The sequence below is a fragment of the Dermacentor variabilis genome, chromosome 1, assembly GCF_050947875.1.
Source record: "Dermacentor variabilis isolate Ectoservices chromosome 1, ASM5094787v1, whole genome shotgun sequence".
Taxonomy (NCBI): Eukaryota; Metazoa; Arthropoda; class Arachnida; order Ixodida; family Ixodidae; genus Dermacentor; species Dermacentor variabilis.
In genome coordinates, this window is record NC_134568.1 from 112,529,547 (window position 1) to 112,552,012 (window position 22,466).

The window sequence follows — 22,466 nt, forward strand, 5'->3', positions numbered from 1 at the left end:
TGTACACCATACACTGTATTTTTTCTTTTTCTTTTCCTTCGAATGTCATGTACTAGGTATCACAACTGTATATACAATAATCCACTCCTGCCTGGGCCACGCCACACAAGATAGATGATATTAGGAAAGAAATTGCAGAAGTGAATGCTAAAACTGATAAGATGCAAAGTGTACTAGCCATGTTCGACGAAATGAAAAATAGAATCGATAAATTGGAGACCACAGTCTCCAAAAAATTAATAGATTATGAAAATAGAAGCAGACGAAATAATCTTATGGTGTTTGGTCTTACTGAAAGCACCAACGAGTCTGCACAAGTGTTAAAAGAACGCGTTGTAAATGATATTTTTTCTAAAGTTCTTGGCATAGAAGTCTCTACAGTGGAAAGAATTCACCGGATTGGCAAAGTAAATCCTGATAGACCAAGGCCTGTGATCTTGAAATTTTATGACTACAAGGAAAAGGATACCGTCCTCAAAAGTGGCGCAAAGCTAAAGGGAACTTCAATAAGGATAAGCTATGACTATGCGAAGGAAACAGTGCAGATACGAAAGAAATTATGGGAAAGTGTTGCCTTGGACAGGGACGCAGGTGCAAAAGTAGTTCTTGTGCACGATAAACTTCAGATAAACGATCAGTTATACGCATGGGTTGACGTCGGAGACAAGCGTTACTTGCACTCGAGCAAACGTGATACTGATCAAATGAAGCGAAGTGAGCGCGTTGTATCAACTAAGTCAAATGGATCTGATAGCTCACGCAGCTCATTTGAGACACCAAAAAAAAATTGCTAAGATTGCTCTCGTTTAATGTGCGCAGTATAGTAAATAAGACTACGCATCTTGAGTATTTATTGCTTTTTCATGATCCTCACATAACCACTATAACTGAAACATGGTTGCATGAAAATGTACCGAATGATTGCACTGTTCCTCCCGGTTACAACATATTCAGAAAAGACAGAGACTCACGTGGAGGTGGGGTGTGTATATCAGTTAAAAATTCTCTGAATGCTTCATTGATTGATTGTGAAGTACCAGAAACTCTCTGGTGTAAAATAACTTGTAAAAGTACTGTTTTCCTTATCGGAGTGGTATGTCGGCCACCCTCAAGCTTCCCTGAGTTTCTCGAAAACCTGAACAAGTTTTTATATTCTCATGTAAATGGGAACACTAGGTTGGTAATGACTGGAGATTTTAACTTGCCACATATAAATTGGAAAAATTTTTCGTATAGTGGTGTGGAATCGGTAAGCGCTGAAAAAAAATACTAGACATTATGTTTGTGTACAATTTGAAACAAATCGTGCTTGAAGATACCAGAATTACGCCGACGTCAAGGTCAATACTAGACTTGGTCTTCCTATCAAATAAACTGAATGATTACAATGTGACGGGAGAAGATGGTATATCGGATCACAGGATGATCTGTCTTGATGTGCCTATCCGAGCAACTGGGCAAATGAAGAGCTATGTGCCAGTGAAAATTAAGGACTATGCTAGGGCTGATGACACTTCAATTCTTGATTTTTTGGAGATTCAATTTGATACTTTCAAGAGTACCGCTGGTCTAAAAACAGTAGAATAATTATGGCAGGAATTCAAATGTATTATAAGTCATTGCATGGATAAATATGTTCCATCACTGGTTAAAAAAACAAAGCAGACAAGTCCTTGGATCACCTGAGATATAATACATATGAAAAGGAAAATTAAGAGATGGCGTATAGGGAGCAAGTCGCCAGTGGTCTTGGCCAATTTAAAAACTGAACTGAAACGTACTTTGGCTAAATCTAAATAAACATTCTTTGAAAAAAACCTCAGTGATTTCCTTAGGTCCTACCTCAAAAATTTTGGCGATATTTTAGCGACAGGAAAGAAATGATTGACGAAATTCATGATGGAAGCCACATTATAAGAGAAAAGGGTGAAATAGCAAACAATCTTAACCATTTTTTTCCAATCTGTATTTAACGTCCCAGAAACTAATGTGAATTTGGAAGAAGCCTTACATGTTCCCCCTACTGTTCCAATGGAAACCCTTGAAATCACCCAGCAAGGAATATTTCAGCAACTACTCAAATTAGATACGAAAAAATCGAGCGGACCCGATAATATACCTGCAGTTTTCCTCAAACGATACGCAGAATGGATGTCACATTATCTGACTGTCATATTTCGAAAATCTTGTACAACTCACTCATTGCCGCAAGACTGGCGCACCGCATTCGTGATACCTGTATATAAAGGAGGTAATCGAAGACAGGCAACAAATTACCGTCCAGTGTCACTTACTTCAGTTACCTGCAAAGTCTTCGAACATATAATAGCAAAACACATACTTAGGTTTCTAGATCAGAATAATTTACTATATCCTTATCAGCATGGCTTTAGGACCGGGTTATCAACTGTTACACAGTTAATAGAAACAATTCATGACTTTGCGGGTGCAGTAGATATAAGACAACAGGTTGATGGGGTTTGCGTGGATTTTGCGAAAGCTTTTGATAAAGTACCTCATGTCCAATTAATCTTCAAATTACGTAATGCAGGAATAAATGAATTGATAATAAAATGGATTGAAGCATATTTAACCAACCGTACGCAGGTAGTTAAACTGGATGGTTATGTATCAGATTCATTAGCTGTACTCTCAGGAGTGCCCTAAGGCTCAGTACTGAAACCACTATTGTTTCTCCTTTATATCAATGTCATTAGTAGCATGGCAGAAGAGGGTGTTCAGGTTAAGCTTTTTGCAGACGACTACTTAATTCACACCACAATTACTAAACTTGATGACCAGCTTAAAATTCAGAAATGTTTGCAAAATTTAGACGATTGGTGTAGGAAATGGAAAATGGAAATAAATTATCCCAAATCTACATATACACACATCACCAAAAAGAAAACTGTCTATTCCTTTATTTATAGCATTGGAGGACATTTATTGGAGAATGCGCACCAGTTCAAGTATCTATTGGTAACAGTAACTAGAAATTTGACATGGAACCAACATATAGATAACGTCTGCATGACTGCCTATCAAAAGTTATACTTTCTGAGAAAAAAACTGGAACATGCATCGCGTAATGTAAAACTTATTGCATACACCACCTTCATTAGGACGATATTAGAATATTCAGCCGTTGTTTGGAGTCCCCATTAAGTGACGCTTAAGAGAAAGTTGGAAAGGATACAGAGACTGGCGGCGCGTTTCATTTGTTCGACGTACCAAAGGAAGGAATCGGTCACGCTTATGTTACAATGTTGCAACTTGGATCTTCTTGAAGTACGTAGAAAGAAATATTGGCTGAAGACGCTTTATCAAATAATGCAGGGCCAACTTAAGATTGATAAGCTCAAATATCTACATGCTCCAGGCAAAAGAAACCCGCGAACTAACCACGACTACGTCATAAAGCCGTACCGTACTAACACTGATACATTTCAATACTCTTTTTTTTCCCGGATGCAATAGAAATGTGGAACCAATTTCCAAACGCTATTGTTAGCCTAAAAGATGTCACCAACTTTGAAAATGCTGCTGAGGCGTATTTACGGGAGTTTCCAATTTAGCTTTGAAGTGCCAAGTGATATGTGCGACTTGATGTTCATTGTAAGTACTTTGATAAATGTCAGAAGTGTGCTGAACATCATTCAAGTGAACATCTTATTCACTGTGAATTGACTTGTGTTGAGCTACTTTACGTACATTGGCATTGTACATATTTGATGTATGTAATTGTATTGTCCTCTCTGTTATGACCCTCTCTGAGGGTTGACAGTATTAATAAATAAATAAAATAAATAAATAAATAAATAAATAAATAAATAAATAAATAAATAAATAAATTGGCCTGCAGTATTCTGTAAATAATTACATAAATAAATAAAAACACAATAGAACCCTTTTTTGCTTTTTACTATTAAATCAGCATTGTAGCATCTTGTAAGCAATAGTGGTAACTATTTAAGTTTTTTTTTTTCTCGTCTTAAACATCTTGTTTTATGAGTTGTAGAATAAGACATTTTTATTGAATTTTTGTGCCGACATTCATTTTGAGTCATCTTTGTTGTTGACAGGGATACAATGAGACATACTACCTGCCACACCTTATATCTCTGCCAAGCATAGGGGATAGTACTCTTGTGCATGCTGTTCAGCATTCATACACAGAAGGCAATCCAGCATAGCAAAAGTGAGCAATTGATTCAGGTGATGGCTGCAGTGGACTGGACTTGGACATATATTTTTGTAAAGCATGGTCAAGGTTGTCAGTTTCCCACCCCCTTTGATGTTGCAAGATTATTTCTGTCGAATTTTGTGTCACAAATTCGCTATTAAAATTTCAACTCAAGGCCTTCATTTTGTGACATTCGATAATGGTGGCACCGCATTGTCCTAACCACGTCTGAGCCAATGACAAAGGGTAAAAAGAATTGGAAATGAAGTGTATCATTAGAAAACATGGCTCCAAGTTGTCCATAGGAGCATTGTGAAAGAACAAACTGTGGCCTGATGCTGGTTTCTTGGCATGCACTCAGCTGCCTATATTGACAGGCCAACATACTCATTTTTTTTTTTAGAAGTGAAGTCGATGATGGGGGGGTAATTCTCGGTAATAGATATCTCGTAGCACAGTTGCATTAAAAAGGTATTACAATATGGGTATGAATTTGAAAAATAACATCCTTCAAATCTGTGATTCAAATATTGGCCCTAAACTTAGTAATAAAACTCAATCATTGAATTTTTTGTGCTTTGGCGAATTGACCATTTTAATTTCTAGTGCAGGTTATGTGTGCTGCACGATATAACCCAACTGAAAATGCAGAATTGCATGTTCTGTTGCAGGAGGCTTCAAAAAGTTGGGTTACAAAAAAGGCTGCACATCAGAGTTCTTCCTTTGCTGCTGCTGCTTTACTTCTTTTTTTAAAATTTTTGCTGGGCTTTACAATAATAATGTCTTTAATGGAGCTTTTCACGTTTGATGTGGCTCTCTACCTTGCTTAATCCCACTATGGTAGCTCAGTGGCTATAGCATTGCACTGCTGAGCACGAGGTCACGGGTTCGATCCCAGCTGCAGTGGCTATATACCGATGGGAGTGGTGTGCAAAAACGCTTGTGTGTCATGCATTGGAGCTGCATACTAAAGAACCCCTGATGGTCAAAATAATCTCGAGTCCCCCACTATGGTGTGCCTCGTAATCATATTGTGGTTTTGGCATGTAACACCCCAAGGAATTAATTTTAATTTCTACTTACTCCTGCTTTCACATTCTAGGTTTTGCCGGCACACCAGGTTATCTATCACCAGAAGTGTTGAAGAAAGATCCCTATGGCAAACCCGTGGACATATGGGCGTGTGGTACGTGATTATGTTACATCCTTTCTCTTCCTGACTGCTGGGTTTACATTTCCAGATCTAGCAAATATTCTTACAAATCAAAATTATGTGCAAAAAATGTCTCTTACTTTTACAAAGACCCTACAAGTTTCTCATTCATGGTGAATAAACCTGCTTCGTCTTTAAACAATACTGTCATGGGCATCTGAATCTAATATTATTGCTGTACTAGCGGGAGACTAAATTTTTGTTTAGAAGACTGCCTGAGCTTTCCTTCTACTTCCTGAACTTTTCAGCCTCTTTTCATGTTAACTGCTGTACAGTTAGAAACACAGTGGCCATTGTCCAGATTTCTTTGAAGGGGCCATGACATGGTTGTCTGGCTATGCTCAGTTTGTCATTGTAACTATAAATAAAAGGTCTAATATTGTTATACACACAAAAAAACTGGGGTCTCAGTGCTCATTTTAATTTTAAATTTCATTTAAAATCACTGTCTCTAAGCCCCTCCCACTGACAGCCACTGCTATTTTGGCATGGACTGTGCGACGTCAGGAAATGAGGGACCACTGCTCTGTTGTTGGCTTTGAAACAGTTGGAAACCCCACCAGATGTTTTACTCTGCATGTAGTATGTAATATGCTTCGCATGTAATTATATTTAATTGATTACTTTTTTACTTGGTAACACTCACTGTAATTTAAAGGGACCCTGAAACGATTTTGATGATTTTGTACGAATGCACTGAGTCGTTAGGATAGGTCCTTCTGATCATCAAGGGACACATTTAAGCACTCTTTGTAAAGTGTGTTATAAGGTTTTAAAAATATGCATCGCTACCGATCACAGTGATGCCACTTCCCTGAGCTTTCAGCCGCCCCAATCCAATTGACACGTTTAGTCCAACTGACGTGAGTTGGGTGAGCTGCTGTATTGGCTATCCAGGTTGCATCACCAATATTTTTTCCAATTTTATGATGAACAAATGTTGTTCGTAATAGTTGGAATGTTGGTTAATTTGTTTCTATAAAAAATAAGTAACAGAAAGAGAATACACAATGACAGTTTATCACTACACTCAAGCACTTCGGCACACAGCAAGTGTCGTCTGCTTGTGTTACAACGTTCTCCGTGCTGACACGAGCTGCGTGGTCAGTGCTGGTCTTGAGCTTTCTTTTTGTGAGCACCATGGATCACCCTTGTTACGTTGCAGGCTGCAAATCTAGCGATCAGCAACATGTAAAGTTGCGACATTGTGTCCCTCTGCAAGGCACCATGTGAGTGGAGTGGCTGCAGCGCATCAGGCTGTCACTATCCGATCAGCACCAGCATCTATGTGTTTGCGGCCGTCACTTCATGCCAGAGGATTACTACAACAATATAGTTAGGCATGTCTGGTATTCTGGTAAACGCAAACGCAAGTGGACTGAGCATTTTACAGGATGAGGGGAGGCACAAACGCAAACCTGCGTGGTGCAGCCACCTGGTGTCGTAGAGCTCAACCAAACACAGAGCTATTATAGCAGTAACCAAGTGGATTCTACTTTGCTGCTGGTGTAAATTTTCGGAAGGAGTGCACTCGTGAGCAGGTTGTCTTTTTAAATGTCTAAAATGTTTTACACTTGATTGCTGCAATAGGTGGTGTCCAAATCTATGTCCCATAGGGGGGTGCCCTCTGGATTTAAATAACAGATGTTAAAGACTATGCTTTTACTGGTTAAACATGCCGGACGCAATTTTGGGAGCTGGAAACATGTCATAGATGGTGAAGTTTTGAACATCACCTATGTTAGGTCTGTGTTTGGCTGGTAAAGCTCTCTACCACCAGGTGCTGGGCCGTGTAGGTCTATGAGGCCACTCGCATATGTCTGCGCTAAAGCTCCTTCATCACAGCGGTAGTAGTATGGAGGAGCTCTAGTTTACACCTCCGCCAATTTGTCACAACCCAGCTTGCCTGCAGTTACCGGAATACCGGACACACGTGGCACTGCCACAGAACGCTCGCAGTGCATGCTGCTTGGACAGCTCTGGTTAGGGATCGATGGCCAGGCAGTAGCGGAAAGGTTGGAGAGGCTTCTTGCGCTGGCTTCAAGACAATCGGAAGTGGACAGCACGTCACATCATGACACATCATGATGTCACATCGCATCATGCAGTGGCCCAGTTACCCAAGTTGCTGCCAAAGAGGTTAATTGAAAAGTGACATAGACCAAGTGGCACATGCCCGGTGCTCCAAGTTTGCATCACAGAGGTTCATTAAAGAGCAACACGTACCCTGTGCCACATACCGAGTGACCCAAGTGTGTGTCAAAGAGGTTCATTGAAGAGCAGCTCATACTGTTGTGCCACACATCTTTGAGCGAGTATTCTTCACGCTTGCTTGAGCTTCCCCACATGCTGTTGATGCCCAGCCCTATATGCAAGATGGTTGAAGGACCCAGTACTAATGACTTGAAGGTGCCTTGCTCAACGGGAAATGGGGAAGGGTCACCAACCTTCAACATGTTATGGTTTGCTAACGAGAAGGAATGCGACGCGGCTGACGTGACCACATGCCCCGCCTTGTTCTGCGTGACGATGGATCGGCATGCCTGCGTCAGCAAGAGCATTTAAGGCTGAACCAAGTTGGTCCGATGTTCGGTTTCGAACCCTGTTCCCTTAGCACAGCAGGCAGATGTGCTACCTGTCAGGCCATGGACCACCCAGTGACCTAAGTTGGTTGGAAAACGATTAGAGACAGGTATACATTGATAGACAGCCAGTCAGACCCCAGCAAATGTTGACTACCCTAAGAATGCTAATCGCTTTAAAACTGTCTGTAGATGAATTCCTGGCATCAATGTCCAAAATGGCCATCTCTATCAAGCACCGGTTCAATTCAAATAAGGAAACAAATACTGAACGCCCAAGTTTGCTTGCCTGAAGATGCACATTTACAAGGCTATTTTGTGGCACGATCGCAGTTCCCAGCAAACTCAACTGCTCGAAGCTGTGTCACCTGTTAAAGGTTCTCGTCAATAAAGTAGCTGGTCATATGTGATTGATCACTGAAAAAAGTAATTGAATTCTACTGAGCGTTACTGAGTAAAAAAGTAATCAAATAATTATAAAACTGCCAAAAATGTAATTGATTACAAGTGATTAATTGCGTCTCTTTTGTTATGCACAAGTCTGCTCGAACCTCGTTATAACACTTTCGCTTCCAATATAAAATTATCTCCATTATGTCTGGTATTCGTTATAAACACATATTCATTACACAGTGATATTGGCAAGAAGTAGTCTAGATTTACTTCATTCCATTTGAATTCATTATAACCGAACTTGTTATATCTATGTTCGACCGTAGTTGGCATGCTCCTCTTTGTATGGGCATTATGGGATTGGACACACACACACACATAGCAGCTCTTCTGTGTGTGTTTCTCATCTATGTGTCCCGTCTAAACGTTGTGCAATCCAACTTCTAGGATGATATACTATTATGCCCAGCCTTCAACCTTAGAAGGATTGGACAAGGCACTAGTAGCATTGTTCATGTTATGGCCAAGCTGTGAGAACATGCGAGATTGATGATATTTCATTAATGGCATAAAAAATGGGGTGCAGCAGTCGTAACAGTGCATAGACTGTGCGCAATGACAGTGCTCCTTCACAAAATGTTTTGTCTATAAAGCAGCTTTTGGCGGACAAGAGAAATCCCAGTGCAAGAGAACCCACAGCATTTGCCATATTTAATATCATGCAGTGCTTCATTTCTTTCTGTCCCAAGATGAAATAAGGGGAATTATTTTCACACTGCAGAAGCACTAAAACAGAAAGCGGCAACAGTGTATGTAAGCAGTTCTATCGCAGCTTGCGAAATGGGTAAGCTGTTATCGAAGATGTATTGATAATTCAATGAAGTACATTAAAGAGGATCACAGTTCATTTTTAATCATGCGGGAATAAGCCACACTTTTGCCAATACTTTTACTTCTTTAGTCAGACCTGTATGTCACTTTTCATTAGACTGTCTACAGCATGACTTATTTTCTGGGAAACTTGCATTGCATTATTTTCCTGGCTTTGCCTCGTCTCTTTGAATGTGGTTGGGTCTATAGAAAATATTGCTAAAAAAGGAAATTTTTACATTTATCTAATTTGCAAGGACTTCTCAGCTTCAATATAACTGCGAAAGGGTGCTGATTTGCATTTGTGTGTACTTGTTATAGCTAAATAGAGTAGCCCTGTATGGGACACGACAAAGAGTATAACAGTTACATAATTTTCCTGATCATGATACCATATATTGGATTAAAGCTTTGTGTTGTGTATACACCAACTTTTGTGTTTTACAGGTGTCATCCTGTACATCTTGCTTGTTGGTTACCCTCCATTTTGGGATGAAGATCAACATAGGTTATATGCACAAATCAAGGCTGGGGCCTATGACGTGAGTTCCTATGAGCTGATTCTTTTTGCTTGTTGTAATAATCTTCAAGAGCTTATGTTGAAATGAAATCCCTGTAGTCTTTTTAGCCGATCCCTTGTAAAGCCTTTGAAGTACACTGCAGAATGACATTTACCGATTGCACTATGTCGAGGATGTACAGTATGGTCGACTCATAAAGGCTGAACTGACTGGTATATTCTGCCATCTATTACAGCAGAGAAATAATGCCATGACCTGCAGATTTTTTTTTTTTTAATGCCTGCATGTCTAACACGTCATGTCAGGTTCTCTTCCCTTTCGTAGTTGAAGTGTAGCAGTTATATGACTATTATTACCGGTTAGGTGTTTCATTTAAAGGGATATGCTAAAGAGAAATACTGAATCAATTTAAACCAATAAAATAGCTTTCCATGGCTTTGCTAATTTAGCTGTGAGAGGTTCATTAATAGAAGAGAAATGTAGGCTAAATCATCTGTACATCAGCACAATGTCATGAATTTCAAAGTATTTTCTCGTGTTTGGACTGGTATGGTGCAGTAAATGTTCTTGAAACTCTGGTTGAGTTCTTGGCACCTTTAGAATACAAAGTAGTTCACCTTTACCATTAAACAACTAATTAGCCTGAGCAGATGGTGTCAAAATTCACGACATCTTGGCAAGCAGATGTGGAAACTTAGTGCAGGGACACCACACGCCATTCCTTTTTGTCCTGTGTGGCTTACCAAGCCTCACTCCACATCAATGACTTCTTTGGTATCGTAGAAATGTAAGTTACTAATACACTGCAACCTATCTTTATCTTTTTTGTCCCTTTAATAGTGGACTGTGCTGTACATGTAAAGTGGTCTATCACTATGGAGCAAACCAGTGTATGTGGCCAATAGCTAATGCAACACCATTGCAAGCATCTTTGTAACATACAATGTGTGAATCATGTGTCCTCTTCTGCATCCTGTACAGGATCTTGCTTTTTTTTTCTGCTTGTTGAGCACTGTTTGGTTTAATGTTCCTGTCAAGACAAACTGCATGGAATTCAAAGTTATGCCATTCATTCTATGCAACGCCCCAGCATCGTTTGAATGTAGGATGGACTCTTTGCTTCAAGGGTTCAAATGGTCAACATGCCTCTGCTACCTAGACGACATTCTCATATTTTCGCCTACATTTGAGACACACCTTGAGCGCTTATCAGCTATTCTTCAAATCTTCCTCAAGGCTGGGCTCCTGCTAAATTCCTCAAAGTGTCACTTCAGTCGTCGGCAGATTACAGTGCTGGGCCGCCTCGTCGACGCTTCCGGTATTCAACCAGACCCCGAGAAAATTCGTGCTGTCACGTCTTTTCCTGTACCTCAGTCTGTCAAAGACGTGCGAAGTTTTGTAGCATTCTGCTCTTCTTCTGACGCTTTGTTAAGGACTTCACCGCGATTGCCCTACCTCTTACTGATCTTCTCAAGAAGGATGTGCCTTTTATATTGGGCCCCGCTCAAACTGCCGCATTTACCCGCCTCACCAGCATTCTCACCATGCCACCTATACTGGCCCACTTTGACCCGTCCTCTTCTACAGAGGTGCGTACCGATGCCAGTGGTCACGGTATTGGAGCAGTCTTACCCCAGCGCCAACAGGGTCAAGATCACGTTATCGCATATGCTAGCCGCCTCCTCGCAGCAGCAGATTGCAACTGTTCGATTACAGATCGTGAATGCCTGGCTCTTGTCTGGGCAGTTTCCAAATTACGCCCGTACTTGTATGGCACGCACTTCTCAGTAATCACGGACGACCACGTGCTCTGCTGGCTTTCCTCACTCAAGGATCCTACCGGCCGGCTTGGTCGCTGGGTTCTGCAGCTGCAAAAATATTCCTATGCAGTAGTGTACAAGTCAGTCCGATTACATCAAGACGCAGACTGTTTATCACGCTATCCAGTGGACGAACCATCCAGAGACCCTGGCCCCGATACCGACACTTGCGTTTTCTCCGTTTCTCAGCTGCTACACGTTGCCAACGAGCAACGCCGTGATGCCACTTTGCGCGCCATCATTGATGGTTTGGAATCTTCGCCTTCTGATTCGTCCCTTCACCTGTTTGTTCTCTGGGATGGTGTATTATACCGCCACAATGTACGCCTCGACAGTCCTGCCCTACTCCTCGTCATTCCTGATTACCTCCGGTCAGCTGTTCTCTAAGAACTTCACGATTTACCAACGGCAGGTCACCTTGGCATCTACCGCACTTACGACTGGATCCGTCGATGCTTCTTTTGGCCAGGCCTTGCCCGCTCCGTCCGGAAATATCTTGCATCGTGTGAAAAATTACAGCGCTGAAAAACACCATAGACACTCCCTGCCGGGTGCCTTCATCCACTTGACATTCCTTCAGAGCCGTTCTCTCGCATTGGCTTGGACTTACTTGGCCCTTTCCCACTATCCACGTCTGGCAACAAGTGGGTCGCTGTGGCGACAGATTACGCCACGCGCTACGCCATCACCAGAGCGCTTCCAACAAGCTGCGTCACAGATGTCGCCGATTTTCTTTTACGCGACGTGATTCTGCAGCATGGTGCTCCACACCAACTGCTCACAGACCGTGGTCAGACATTCCTTTCTCAAGTCATAGCTGACATCCTGCAGTCCTGCTCCACCAAGCACAAGCTGACTACGTCTTGCCTTCCACAGACTAATGGTCTCACTGAGCGTCTGAATCGCACCCTAACCGACATGCTTGCGAAGTATGTCTCGTCCGACCATACTGATTGGGACCGTGCCCTACCTTATGTAACTTTTGCATATAATTCTTCGCGTAACGATACTGTCGGTTATTCCCCGTTCTTTCTGTTGTTCAGCCGAGAACCCACATTGCCACTGGACGCACCCCTTCCATCCGCTGCAGCAGAGACCAGCGAGTATGCACTTGACGCCATCACCAGGGTAGCCCAAGCAAGTGAAATTGCCCGCACTCTCCTCCTGACCTCTCAAGACAAGCAGCGGCACTTGTATGATCGCTAACACAGAGACGTCCACTTTTCGCCTGGATCTCTGGTACTCCTATGGTCCCTGACTCATCACGTTGGCCTCTCAGAAAAACTTCTATCTTGGTACACAGGCCCATATCGTGTGCTGTGGGCCGTGACTCCAGCTGCCTACAAAATCGCCCCAGTCAGTACCAGTGCCTCATCTGCCCCAAATTCCACTGACGTTGTGCATGTCGCACGCCTCAAGCCATATTACTCTCCTGTTATCTCCGATAGTTAGATGCCCCGGGACGGGGCTTCTGCCGCCGGGGGTAATGATACATGCATATTGCTTGTTTCTTGTGGTTGATCCACATGGGCGTCCAGACGAAGATGACGAACGCTCTCTGGCTCTCGAGCTGTCGGCTGAACTGGCCAGCGCTGCAGTTACCTTTTGTAAATATACTTTGTAAATAGTCTCCAGTCTTAATCCTTTGTTCGCATAACAATATGATGACATATATGTAACTTGGACTGAGCAATTTATCACTAATTTCAGGGGCGATAATTTCAGGGGTAGTCATGCCCCGCTAACCCTAACGCTGGTTACGAGCCTGGCGCGAAAGTTCGGTCTGCCTTCCAAGTTGAAGGACTTAGTGTCGGACTTGGACTTGAAGAAATGTGTCGACCTGAAAAAATTATTTTGCTCTGGACACCCATTTTAGTTTTCTGTAACAAGCCTTGAATTTCACCATGGGGAGTAGGTAGCATAAAAACTAATTTAGGATGTTCTGGCTCCACTTCCAATTATACATTGAAGTCCACTTCAAATGTTGTTGTTTAGGCAAAAATAAATTCAGGCATTAAGAGGTAAAGTGGATTAGGGTATTTGCTAATAGGGTTGCCATCTTCTGTAAAAGAGGCCTGGCACTGTTTTCTTTTTTCTTTAAATTTTATCTAAAATGCTGATCATAGTATCACATTCTGTGTTTGAAATGTTACAATTATTTTGCTCAAAGTCTCATAGTTAACGTTAAGTTAATTAAAAAATTTTTTAGAGTGCTGCTGTCACTATAATATTTTTGTTACGGCTTCCCAAGCACTGAACTTGCTCCAAACTGTCACAGTCTATGTGAACAGGCTTGGCATTATTAAATAATTTTCGTAATAGAACATGTGTTTTTGACATGACGGCTTATAGCGTTTGTAGCAGAGTGGGAGAACTTTTGGACATTTTTACCAGAACTAGTAAACAGCAAGACACATTATCAAGCCAACCTTAAATCTCTGTCTTCAGCTTGCTTTAGGTGCTGCCTGCAGTCTGTAAAAGATAAAAAAAGACTAAAATAAATAAATAAGAAAATACTTCCTCTTTCCAGCTAGTACGGCCATTTTTCTTCATAGTTTTATCGTCACCAAGTATAAGTGCAGCTGATAACAAAAGCTTTAATGCTATTGACAACACTGCTTATGGCAATTTGTTAGTGGCAACTTGCTATGGGAATAGATTGCTCCACACCATTACTGCTGAACATGTCTAAAAGACACTTTTTGTTGTGCATTCATTCAAGCTTTGCTATTTTCAGGATTGAGTAGTGTCCTTGGTCATTTTATATTTAGAGAAATAATGTAACTTCTTATTTATGTTATTGCAGTATCCATCTCCAGAATGGGACACAGTCACCCCTGAGGCCAAGAATCTCATCAACAGTATGCTGACGGTCAACCCAGCTAAGCGAATCACTGCCGCTGAGGCCCTGAAGCACCCGTGGATCTGCGTCAGTATCTTACTTTTTGCAGTTTCTCAATGAACTTGCATCATGTAACTGCTCAACATGATTCTAACTACTGCAATTCATTTTCAGCAACGGGAACGTGTCGCCTCTACACTACATCGCCAAGAAACCGTGGACTGCTTGAAGAAGTTCAATGCTCGTCGCAAGCTAAAGGTAAGCATTGATTGGTGTCATTTGCTTACTTAAGAGCAGCACCATGCAGAAGGGACAGTGCAGTTGATGAGAGCAGTTTGTGCTGCTGTGAATTCTTGCTTTGACTAACATTATAGGTGAAGATAACTAGCATGCAATTGAACCAGATTATTAGCCCATTGTGGTCTCGCCATTCTTTTTTGTTTTTGTTTTCTAGAAAGTTTTAACTGACTGCAGATGGAAGTGGGCTAATAATGCAATCAAATGAGCAGGTTTCATTTAGGTAATTTTATCTTGGATTTTTGTAACAGTGTGTATGTTTCGTTTTATTCTTCTTAAAGGTTGTATAGTAACACATACTTACTTATGGCTGTGCAGATATTAAGTTTGATTTGTGCTGAAGGTCAACAAACATGTGAGGAAAGGCTGAAACTTATGTTGCTGTAATTGTACAAGGTCTGTCTTAAAAGATTGTGTAGTAGGTTTAAAAAAAATCAATTCACAAACTTTCAGGTTCATCATTGTGGTCACCTTCAAAGCATTCTCGATTAGACACAATATACTGGTTTCACCTCTTCTTCTATTGCTAGAAGCACCCTTGGAAGTCCTGCTCTGTTAAGTGCTTCGGCAGAGATGTTCTTTCCTTTTGAACTCTCGTCACATCCTCGAAATGCCTTGGAGCACCAGTTTGCATTTGGTGAAAAAAAAAAGTCAAAGGCGGCTAAGTTTGGCGAGTAGGGAGTGTGTTCCAGGACAGTGAAGGAATTGCATGTCAAAATTTCTTGCGCAGTCAATATATAGTGTGCTGAGGTATTGTCATGGTACAGAATCTAGCACCCACCTTTTGACAAATTTGGTTGCATGTGGCATACACAATCTCTCGGATGCTTCAGGACGTCAGTGTAGAAAGCCGCATTGGCAGTTTGACCTTCAGGTGCGAATTCATTGTACATAATACTCTGGCAATCAAAAAACACGATCATGTAACTTTGGCTCTTGCTTTCTCACACGTTTTTTTTTTCTTTTTTTACATTGGCTCATCTTTCTTTCTCCACTCTTTTCTCTGCGACTTCAGCTCGATGTTGTATTCGTAAATCCAAAGTTTCGGCACTGGTGACAACCATTTGCAAGAATTCGTCACGGTTGTCAGATATTTTCCAATCATTGCAACATTATTTTTATTGTCACCTTTGCACAGGAGTCGGCAGTTTCGGCACCATTTTGTCGTAAACCTGTTTAATTTGTAAACTTTCAGTAAAAGTTTGGTTAACGAGCAATTTTCCCAAACTAAGTGCTTCTGATATAATTAGAATAGCAATTCTGCTGTCACTGAGCACCACAGACCGCAGACGATCGATGTTTTCATCTTTGCACAAAGTGGAGAGGTTTCCTGATCTTGCATCACCCTTGAGGTTTTCATAGCCTTCCTGAAAGCACTGGACCCACTTGAACACAGTTCTTCCTTTAAGGCAACCTTTCTGTAGGTACTTCTACACCATTCTTGCCCACTTTCACAAGAAGTTTGATATTGATGCTTTGTTTTGTCTGTTTGTCGATTTCCATTTTGGCAAACTAAAAATGGTTTGCACAAAGAGCAGACGCATAAAATTTGGCCTTGTCATACAGCATTCCAGCTCATAATAGAAGTCAACCGGGTCCTTTCGAGTGAGAGAGTGCAGTGCCACTACACTTTCTCCCATTTTTTGCTTACTCACTGCATGAACTTTTGGTACATACCTTCTATTTGTAAGTGCAGACACTTTCTGAGCAATATTTAAACCCCATTGAAGAGTAAGAAACTAGTATTTATAATTTCTCTGTGTGCAGCCTGTAGCTGACATGAAAAAATTTCGGCAACATTTTATATTCCTGTAACAAGTGAAGGCGAAAGCCTGCTGTACACTTCGTAATGCGCCATCTCGCATCTTCGCATTGCTACTTTCGCAGTTCGGTTTCTTTGGCTCGTTTTCAATGCTTAGCTGCGGCTTCGTGTGCTTATATAGCGGGGTGATACTCGAGTCAATGACGTTTCTCTTTGACTTGACATTGCATCCTCTCAGCAAGGGATTGCAGCGTATGCTGTTCTGTGTTGTACGGGTGATTTCTATTAATGTATGCACTGTTCGCTTCACTTTACTGAGCGCTTGTAGCCTCAGCCTTACAGGGGTATAAACCATTCAGAAGGTCACATGGTTTTTCTTGTACCACTCGACTAGACGCCACATTTCTGTGCGTTGTATGCATGATTCCAGTGAATGTATTCACTGTACGCTTCACTCTGATGAGTGCTTGTAGCCTCTGCATTACAAGAGGGATGAGCCATTGCATTTTTTGCATGCTTCAGGGATATGAGCCATTGTTGATGATGATAGTTTTTGTACCATTGAACTGGACAATGTTTTTTTTTCAAGGCCATTGGGGGTATGAGCCACTTAAGGCTTTCACCTTATAAATTACAGCAGAACTCATCTTATGATGACTGTCGAAGGTAATGTGATTAGCATTCGAGCAATGTGGTGGGGCAACCTAATTCTGGTAATGTTTATCTAATATGCAACGCCGAAGAAAAAATTATGTTGTTGGATTGACAAAGGCAGTATGATGACGATGGCATGATGACAATCAGAAGACAATTCTTAATTGATGGTAGTATAACATTGTAACAGTATAACATTGTATAACAGGTAGTATAACATTGATGGTAGTATAACAATGTAAGCAGGACGAAGACGACATGACGACAAATTAAAATGACAATGTGTACGACGCTGGCATGACGACGACCATATGACGATAACCATTTACAAAGCTGGAAGACAATGGCACGACCACGATGGCAGCACGGTGACACTATGACAATGGGTGCATGATAGTAACTGTCTGACAATGGTGCAAATGACATTGGTGGCATAATCGTGATTGAAGGATGACAGCATGATTACGATAGAATTGCGAAAAAGGATATGGGGCACATGGATTGAGAAAAGCAGTATGACGGCGATGGCATGACAAAAATGGAATGACAACAATGGTAAAACAACAGCGGGAAGATGACAGCGTGATGGCAATGGTATGACAACAACTGTGGGACAACAATGGCAGGACGAAGTTAGAATGATGACAATGGAACAACTGTGATGGCATCACGTTGACGGTATGACAACGAATGCATAGCGATGACTGTATGACAATGACGCAGTGAAGAATATGGCATGATATTGGTATGAGGACAGTGAGATGATGACGGGTATATGAAAACAATGGCCTGATGACAACTACATTCGATCCCGGATATATCGAATTATTGCCTATATAGAACAGTTGAAAAATCCCCTTGGTAATCCCATGCAAAAGTATAGTGCTATTGTTTGCGTATATAGAACTCCCGTGCACCGGCATTTGATGTATCGAACTCAGTGCTGAGCTTCGCCATGGCAAGTGCACTTCTCCCACCATACACCACCCCTGCAAGTGCACTTCTCCCATTGCATCCCACCCCCACAAATGCGCTTCTCCTCACGAAAGTCTCGTGATGTTCCCGCCGTCTCACGTGCGCCACCCCGCACTCTGAGAAAGGGGCATGTGGGTAAAAGGCACGTGACGAGGAGCACTTGGAGTGCAATTGGGTGTGAAAGGGAAGCGGGAGGGAGAAACCACGCTGACCGCAGGCGCCCATTTCCTGTGTTTTGGTTGGCTGACACCGCTGGCGCAGCGAGATGAATGAGGTCAGTGCAGCTTGGGCTTGTGGTAGTGCAGAGACGCGGAGCGGTGCATCTTTCGATTCGCTTTGTTCCTTTTATTCACGAGGCTAACGCGAAGGCTTGAGACTTGTGTGGTGCAGTGTGTTTTTCTTTCCGCTTTTGGCACGTTCTGGAGCCATGACCTCGAAAAAACGCACGAATTTGGATTTTTCAACAAAGGCGGACATCATTCGACAGGTGGAGGCTGGTGAGAAAAAGTCGTCGGTCGCCGTGGCGTTCGGAATTCTTTGCAACACCCTGAGTACGATCCTCAAGAACAAAGCCGATGTTAAGCTGAAGGCAGTGCAAAACTTCAGCCTCTCGACCAAGGCATTGTGAAAACGTTTAAGGTTGGGTACAGACGACGACTGGTGCAGAGGCACTTAATCAACCTTCGATTAGGAATCGAACTCAAGGTGGACCTCCTCGGAGCCATTCAAATGCTGGCTGGTGCTTGGAACAATGTGAAGAAAAGCACAATTGGGAACTGCTTCCGCAAAGCAGGCTTTGTGGTAGCTGCAGACGACGGATGTTTTGACAGTGAAGGCGATGACGCTGGATGCCTGGACAGCGAATTTCATGAGCTCTCGGCATTCCCAGGCGGCGTTACAGTGCGTGATTTTGTCAGCGCTGACGTCGGCGTGCAAGCTGTAGCGGATCGCGCTGATGCGGAGATTGTGGCTGACATCATGGGTGACGAGGACGCAGACACGAGCAGCGGCGAAGGTTCCGACGAAGAGGACCAACCACCATGCACTGCAGCTGAACTTGCATCAGCTTTCAGCATCATTCGCCGCTGTTGTGGCACAATGGATGGTGCAGAAGAAAAAGCAAGCAAAGGTCACAGATTTTGTTCTTCCGAAATAAAGTGCTCTGGTCATCGTGCTGTGTTTTTGTTTTTTTACGTGCCTTGGAGGCACAGATCGGTAAGTTCCTGTTAGTCACGACGTCAGGAAATTGCCTTGAGTGTGTGGAGTTGTTAGACAAGCTTTTGACATGCATATTTTATATTTCGAATTATCGATATATCGAACTATTTCGCGATCCCCTTCAAGTTCGATATATATGGGATCGACTGTATATCATGAATCCTCTAGACATTGATGGCTGGATGACACAGCATGATGAGAGGTGGGTGATGAGGCTTGAGTGATGGCATGGCCATGATGGCATGACGATGACGGTATGATAATGGGTGCATGGTAGCAGCTGCCTGGCAACAATGCAATCATGACGATGGCATGATAACGATGGCATAATCATGATTGAAAGACGGTAGCCTGATTATGATAGAATGATGAAGGATGGTTGACGTCGATGGAAGGTCGAAGGCGGTACGACGTTACTAAATTGATGACAGTAAAACAACAGCATGACGATGATAGCAAAATAACAATGGCATGACAACAACTCTGTGTTGATAAGGGCATGACGACCACTGCGATGGCATCACGACGATGGTATGACAACGAATGCATGACGATGACTGTATGTCGACGATGCAATGACAATGATGGCATGACAATGGTATGAGGATGTTGCGATGATGGAGTGTATCACGACTATGGCGGGACGACGACTGTGTTGTGGAGCCTTATGGCGACGATGGTGTGACGACAACAGTGTGACGAAGCTGAAGTGACAACAATGGAATTACCACAGCGGCACCATGACAGCGGTATGACAATGAATGCATAATGACTGTATGGCAGTCATGGCGGGATGATGATGACATGACGAGAGTTGGATCGCAAAGTTGGAATGACAATGATGCAGCGACCACGATGGCATCACAACTGTGAGCCCACGCCTAGTGACCCGAGCTATTAGATAATTTGGCCCACTGGATCAGCATAGAGAGCTTGACGATGACAGCAGGACGAGAGCCAGATGGAGCTGGAATGACGACGATGCAACGACCACGATGGCATCACAACCATGAGTACAATACCTTGTGGCTCAAGCTATTAGACAACTTGGTCCACTGGGTTGGCATAAGAGGTTAGATACTAAATACGAGGGTAAATCAGAAAAATTTGCCCCTATTTTGTTTTTAGCCAAATTACGGCTGTAAATGCGAAGTCAACATATTTATTCCCAGCTGTAGACCTTGGACCAGCCCGGCCTTATCTGCCGGTAGCCACATGGCACGCATGGCGCTGCTATCAGTTGTTGAAGATGGCGGTTGTGCTTAACATGTCCATGGCGTATGAGCAACGAAGTGTGATTCGTTTTTTATGGAGCAAGGGACAAACGCCCATCGAAATCCACAGGGAAATGCAGCCCACATATGGGGAAAGGTGTCTCGCTTTGAGAAGTGTGAGGTGGTGGGGTTGTGAGCTTGCAAAAGGCTGTGAAGACTTGCACGACAGTCACAGTCAACCAGACTAATTCTACTGCAGGGTCATCTCAAATTTAGTGCTGCGATGGGACAAATGTCTGAACCGGTATGGGGACTTAGTGGAAGAGTAGTGTAAGGTACATAGAATGGCACGCATATTTGTAATTACATGTGTGTACGTTATTTTGGCTAATAAAATATTGGTGCAAAGACTTGCTGATAGATAGACAGGCTCAAGACGCCTGAAGTAGGCAAAGAATGCTAATTGCATTAAGAAAACCAGAGTGCCTTGCTCTTCAACAGGGAGCACAGTCACCTTCGCTCGTCAGTGTGAGCTCAAGCGTTCATTTAATATATAGTGGGCACATCTATGGTCACAGAGAGAGATAGGAAAGGCAGGGAGGTTAACCACATGAGTTTCTGGTTACATGCATTTATGGCTGTGGCCACCAAGTAATAAATATGAGGCAACTGTGGACAGCTACATAACTTTGATGAAAAGATACTAGGTAGTTAATGTTTTTTATGCGGTACAATCTAAACAGCGTATTAGTCAATATTACCTTGTAAAAATGCAACTGTACTGAAGGTCGTACTACCCAATCAACCTAGAATGACCTGGGGAGCAGGGCGTTGTAAAAATGTTTTTAATGCGTAATGAAGGGAAATGCTTTCTGTGTTTTCGAAAAGTCTGTGCATACAGAGCAGTTGTCATTTCATAAGCACCCCTCACTGTTACAATGTCTTGTATTTTCTGTCATATTTTGTATTATATTTATTTGAACACATGCAGAGGAATGGTTTAGAAGGCAGAGCAATACTCACACTTTCTAGCCCCTCATATCCTGCTGAACACTGCACGCATTCTGCTTTTGGTGTCACATTGACAGCGTAGGTGCACACATCAATGGTGTGTGGCACCATGTGACCACTACTTCCAATTTCTGTCATCTAACCTACTTCCTGTTTCATGTTTGAAGCTGTGCTGTGTTTAGTTAATCATTTATTGCACTCTCAAAGAATTGAGGCTCCCCATATAAAACTTATTGTATTGACAGCTACCCATTAAAAGCAACAAGAGAGAAAAATTTTGTCAGTACTCCCTTAACATAAGTGTAGTACTCCGTATTTTACGTCGTGAAATATTCCTTTTCAGTGTTTGTAGTTGTCATTGGTAAAATGTGTGTAGCTATGTTTTCTCACCACAACTTCATTTATGATATCCTTTTTTTAGGGAGCAATCTTAACAACCATGCTGGCTACTCGCAACTTCTCAAGTAAGTGCCTCTAACAGGAGACAAGGACAGAAACTGCTTGTGCAAGTGAGGTGGGGAGCATTGAACAAGTGGAGTCAAAATTTTCTAATTATTTAGTCGTGCCTGAAACTGGGTTTTCAGAGAAACTGTGTGCTGTTTCACGCCCAGATTTTGTTTTTGTTTGTTTGTTTTTTGCCATGTCCTGTCCTTTCAAAGTACTCCGGCCTTAATTTGGTGTGTGCGTGTATGTATGTGTGTAGATGTATGTGTGTGCTTTTGAAGCCAGCAGCTAATGTATTGGCTTACTGAGCTTGCATTTTGTGTTGCTTCATAGTATATCTGCTTACAGTTGTATTGAAGGGCACAGGAAAATTGCAGGCAACCAAGCAGGAAAATTAGGAGGAGGAGCTTATTAAACCAAGGTTGAGACGCACTAGTTTTGTCTATGAGGAATGAAATATTGCTGTG

General features: G+C 42.3%; 1 protein-coding gene across 20 annotated transcripts in view; it reads left to right on the forward strand.

Moving 5' to 3' along the window:
- CaMKII (Calcium/calmodulin-dependent protein kinase II) overlaps positions 1-22,466 on the forward strand; it is a 284,190-nt gene that overhangs the window by 195,152 nt on the left and 66,572 nt on the right. For all 20 annotated transcript variants that reach the window (XM_075693250.1, XM_075693266.1, XM_075693225.1 and 17 more), the window contains exons 8-12: positions 5,286-5,369; positions 9,689-9,783; positions 14,389-14,511; positions 14,599-14,682; positions 21,977-22,019. In XM_075693250.1, the coding sequence (XP_075549365.1) occupies positions 5,286-5,369; positions 9,689-9,783; positions 14,389-14,511; positions 14,599-14,682; positions 21,977-22,019 (429 nt within the window). The remainder of the gene's footprint in view (positions 1-5,285; positions 5,370-9,688; positions 9,784-14,388; positions 14,512-14,598; positions 14,683-21,976; positions 22,020-22,466) is intronic.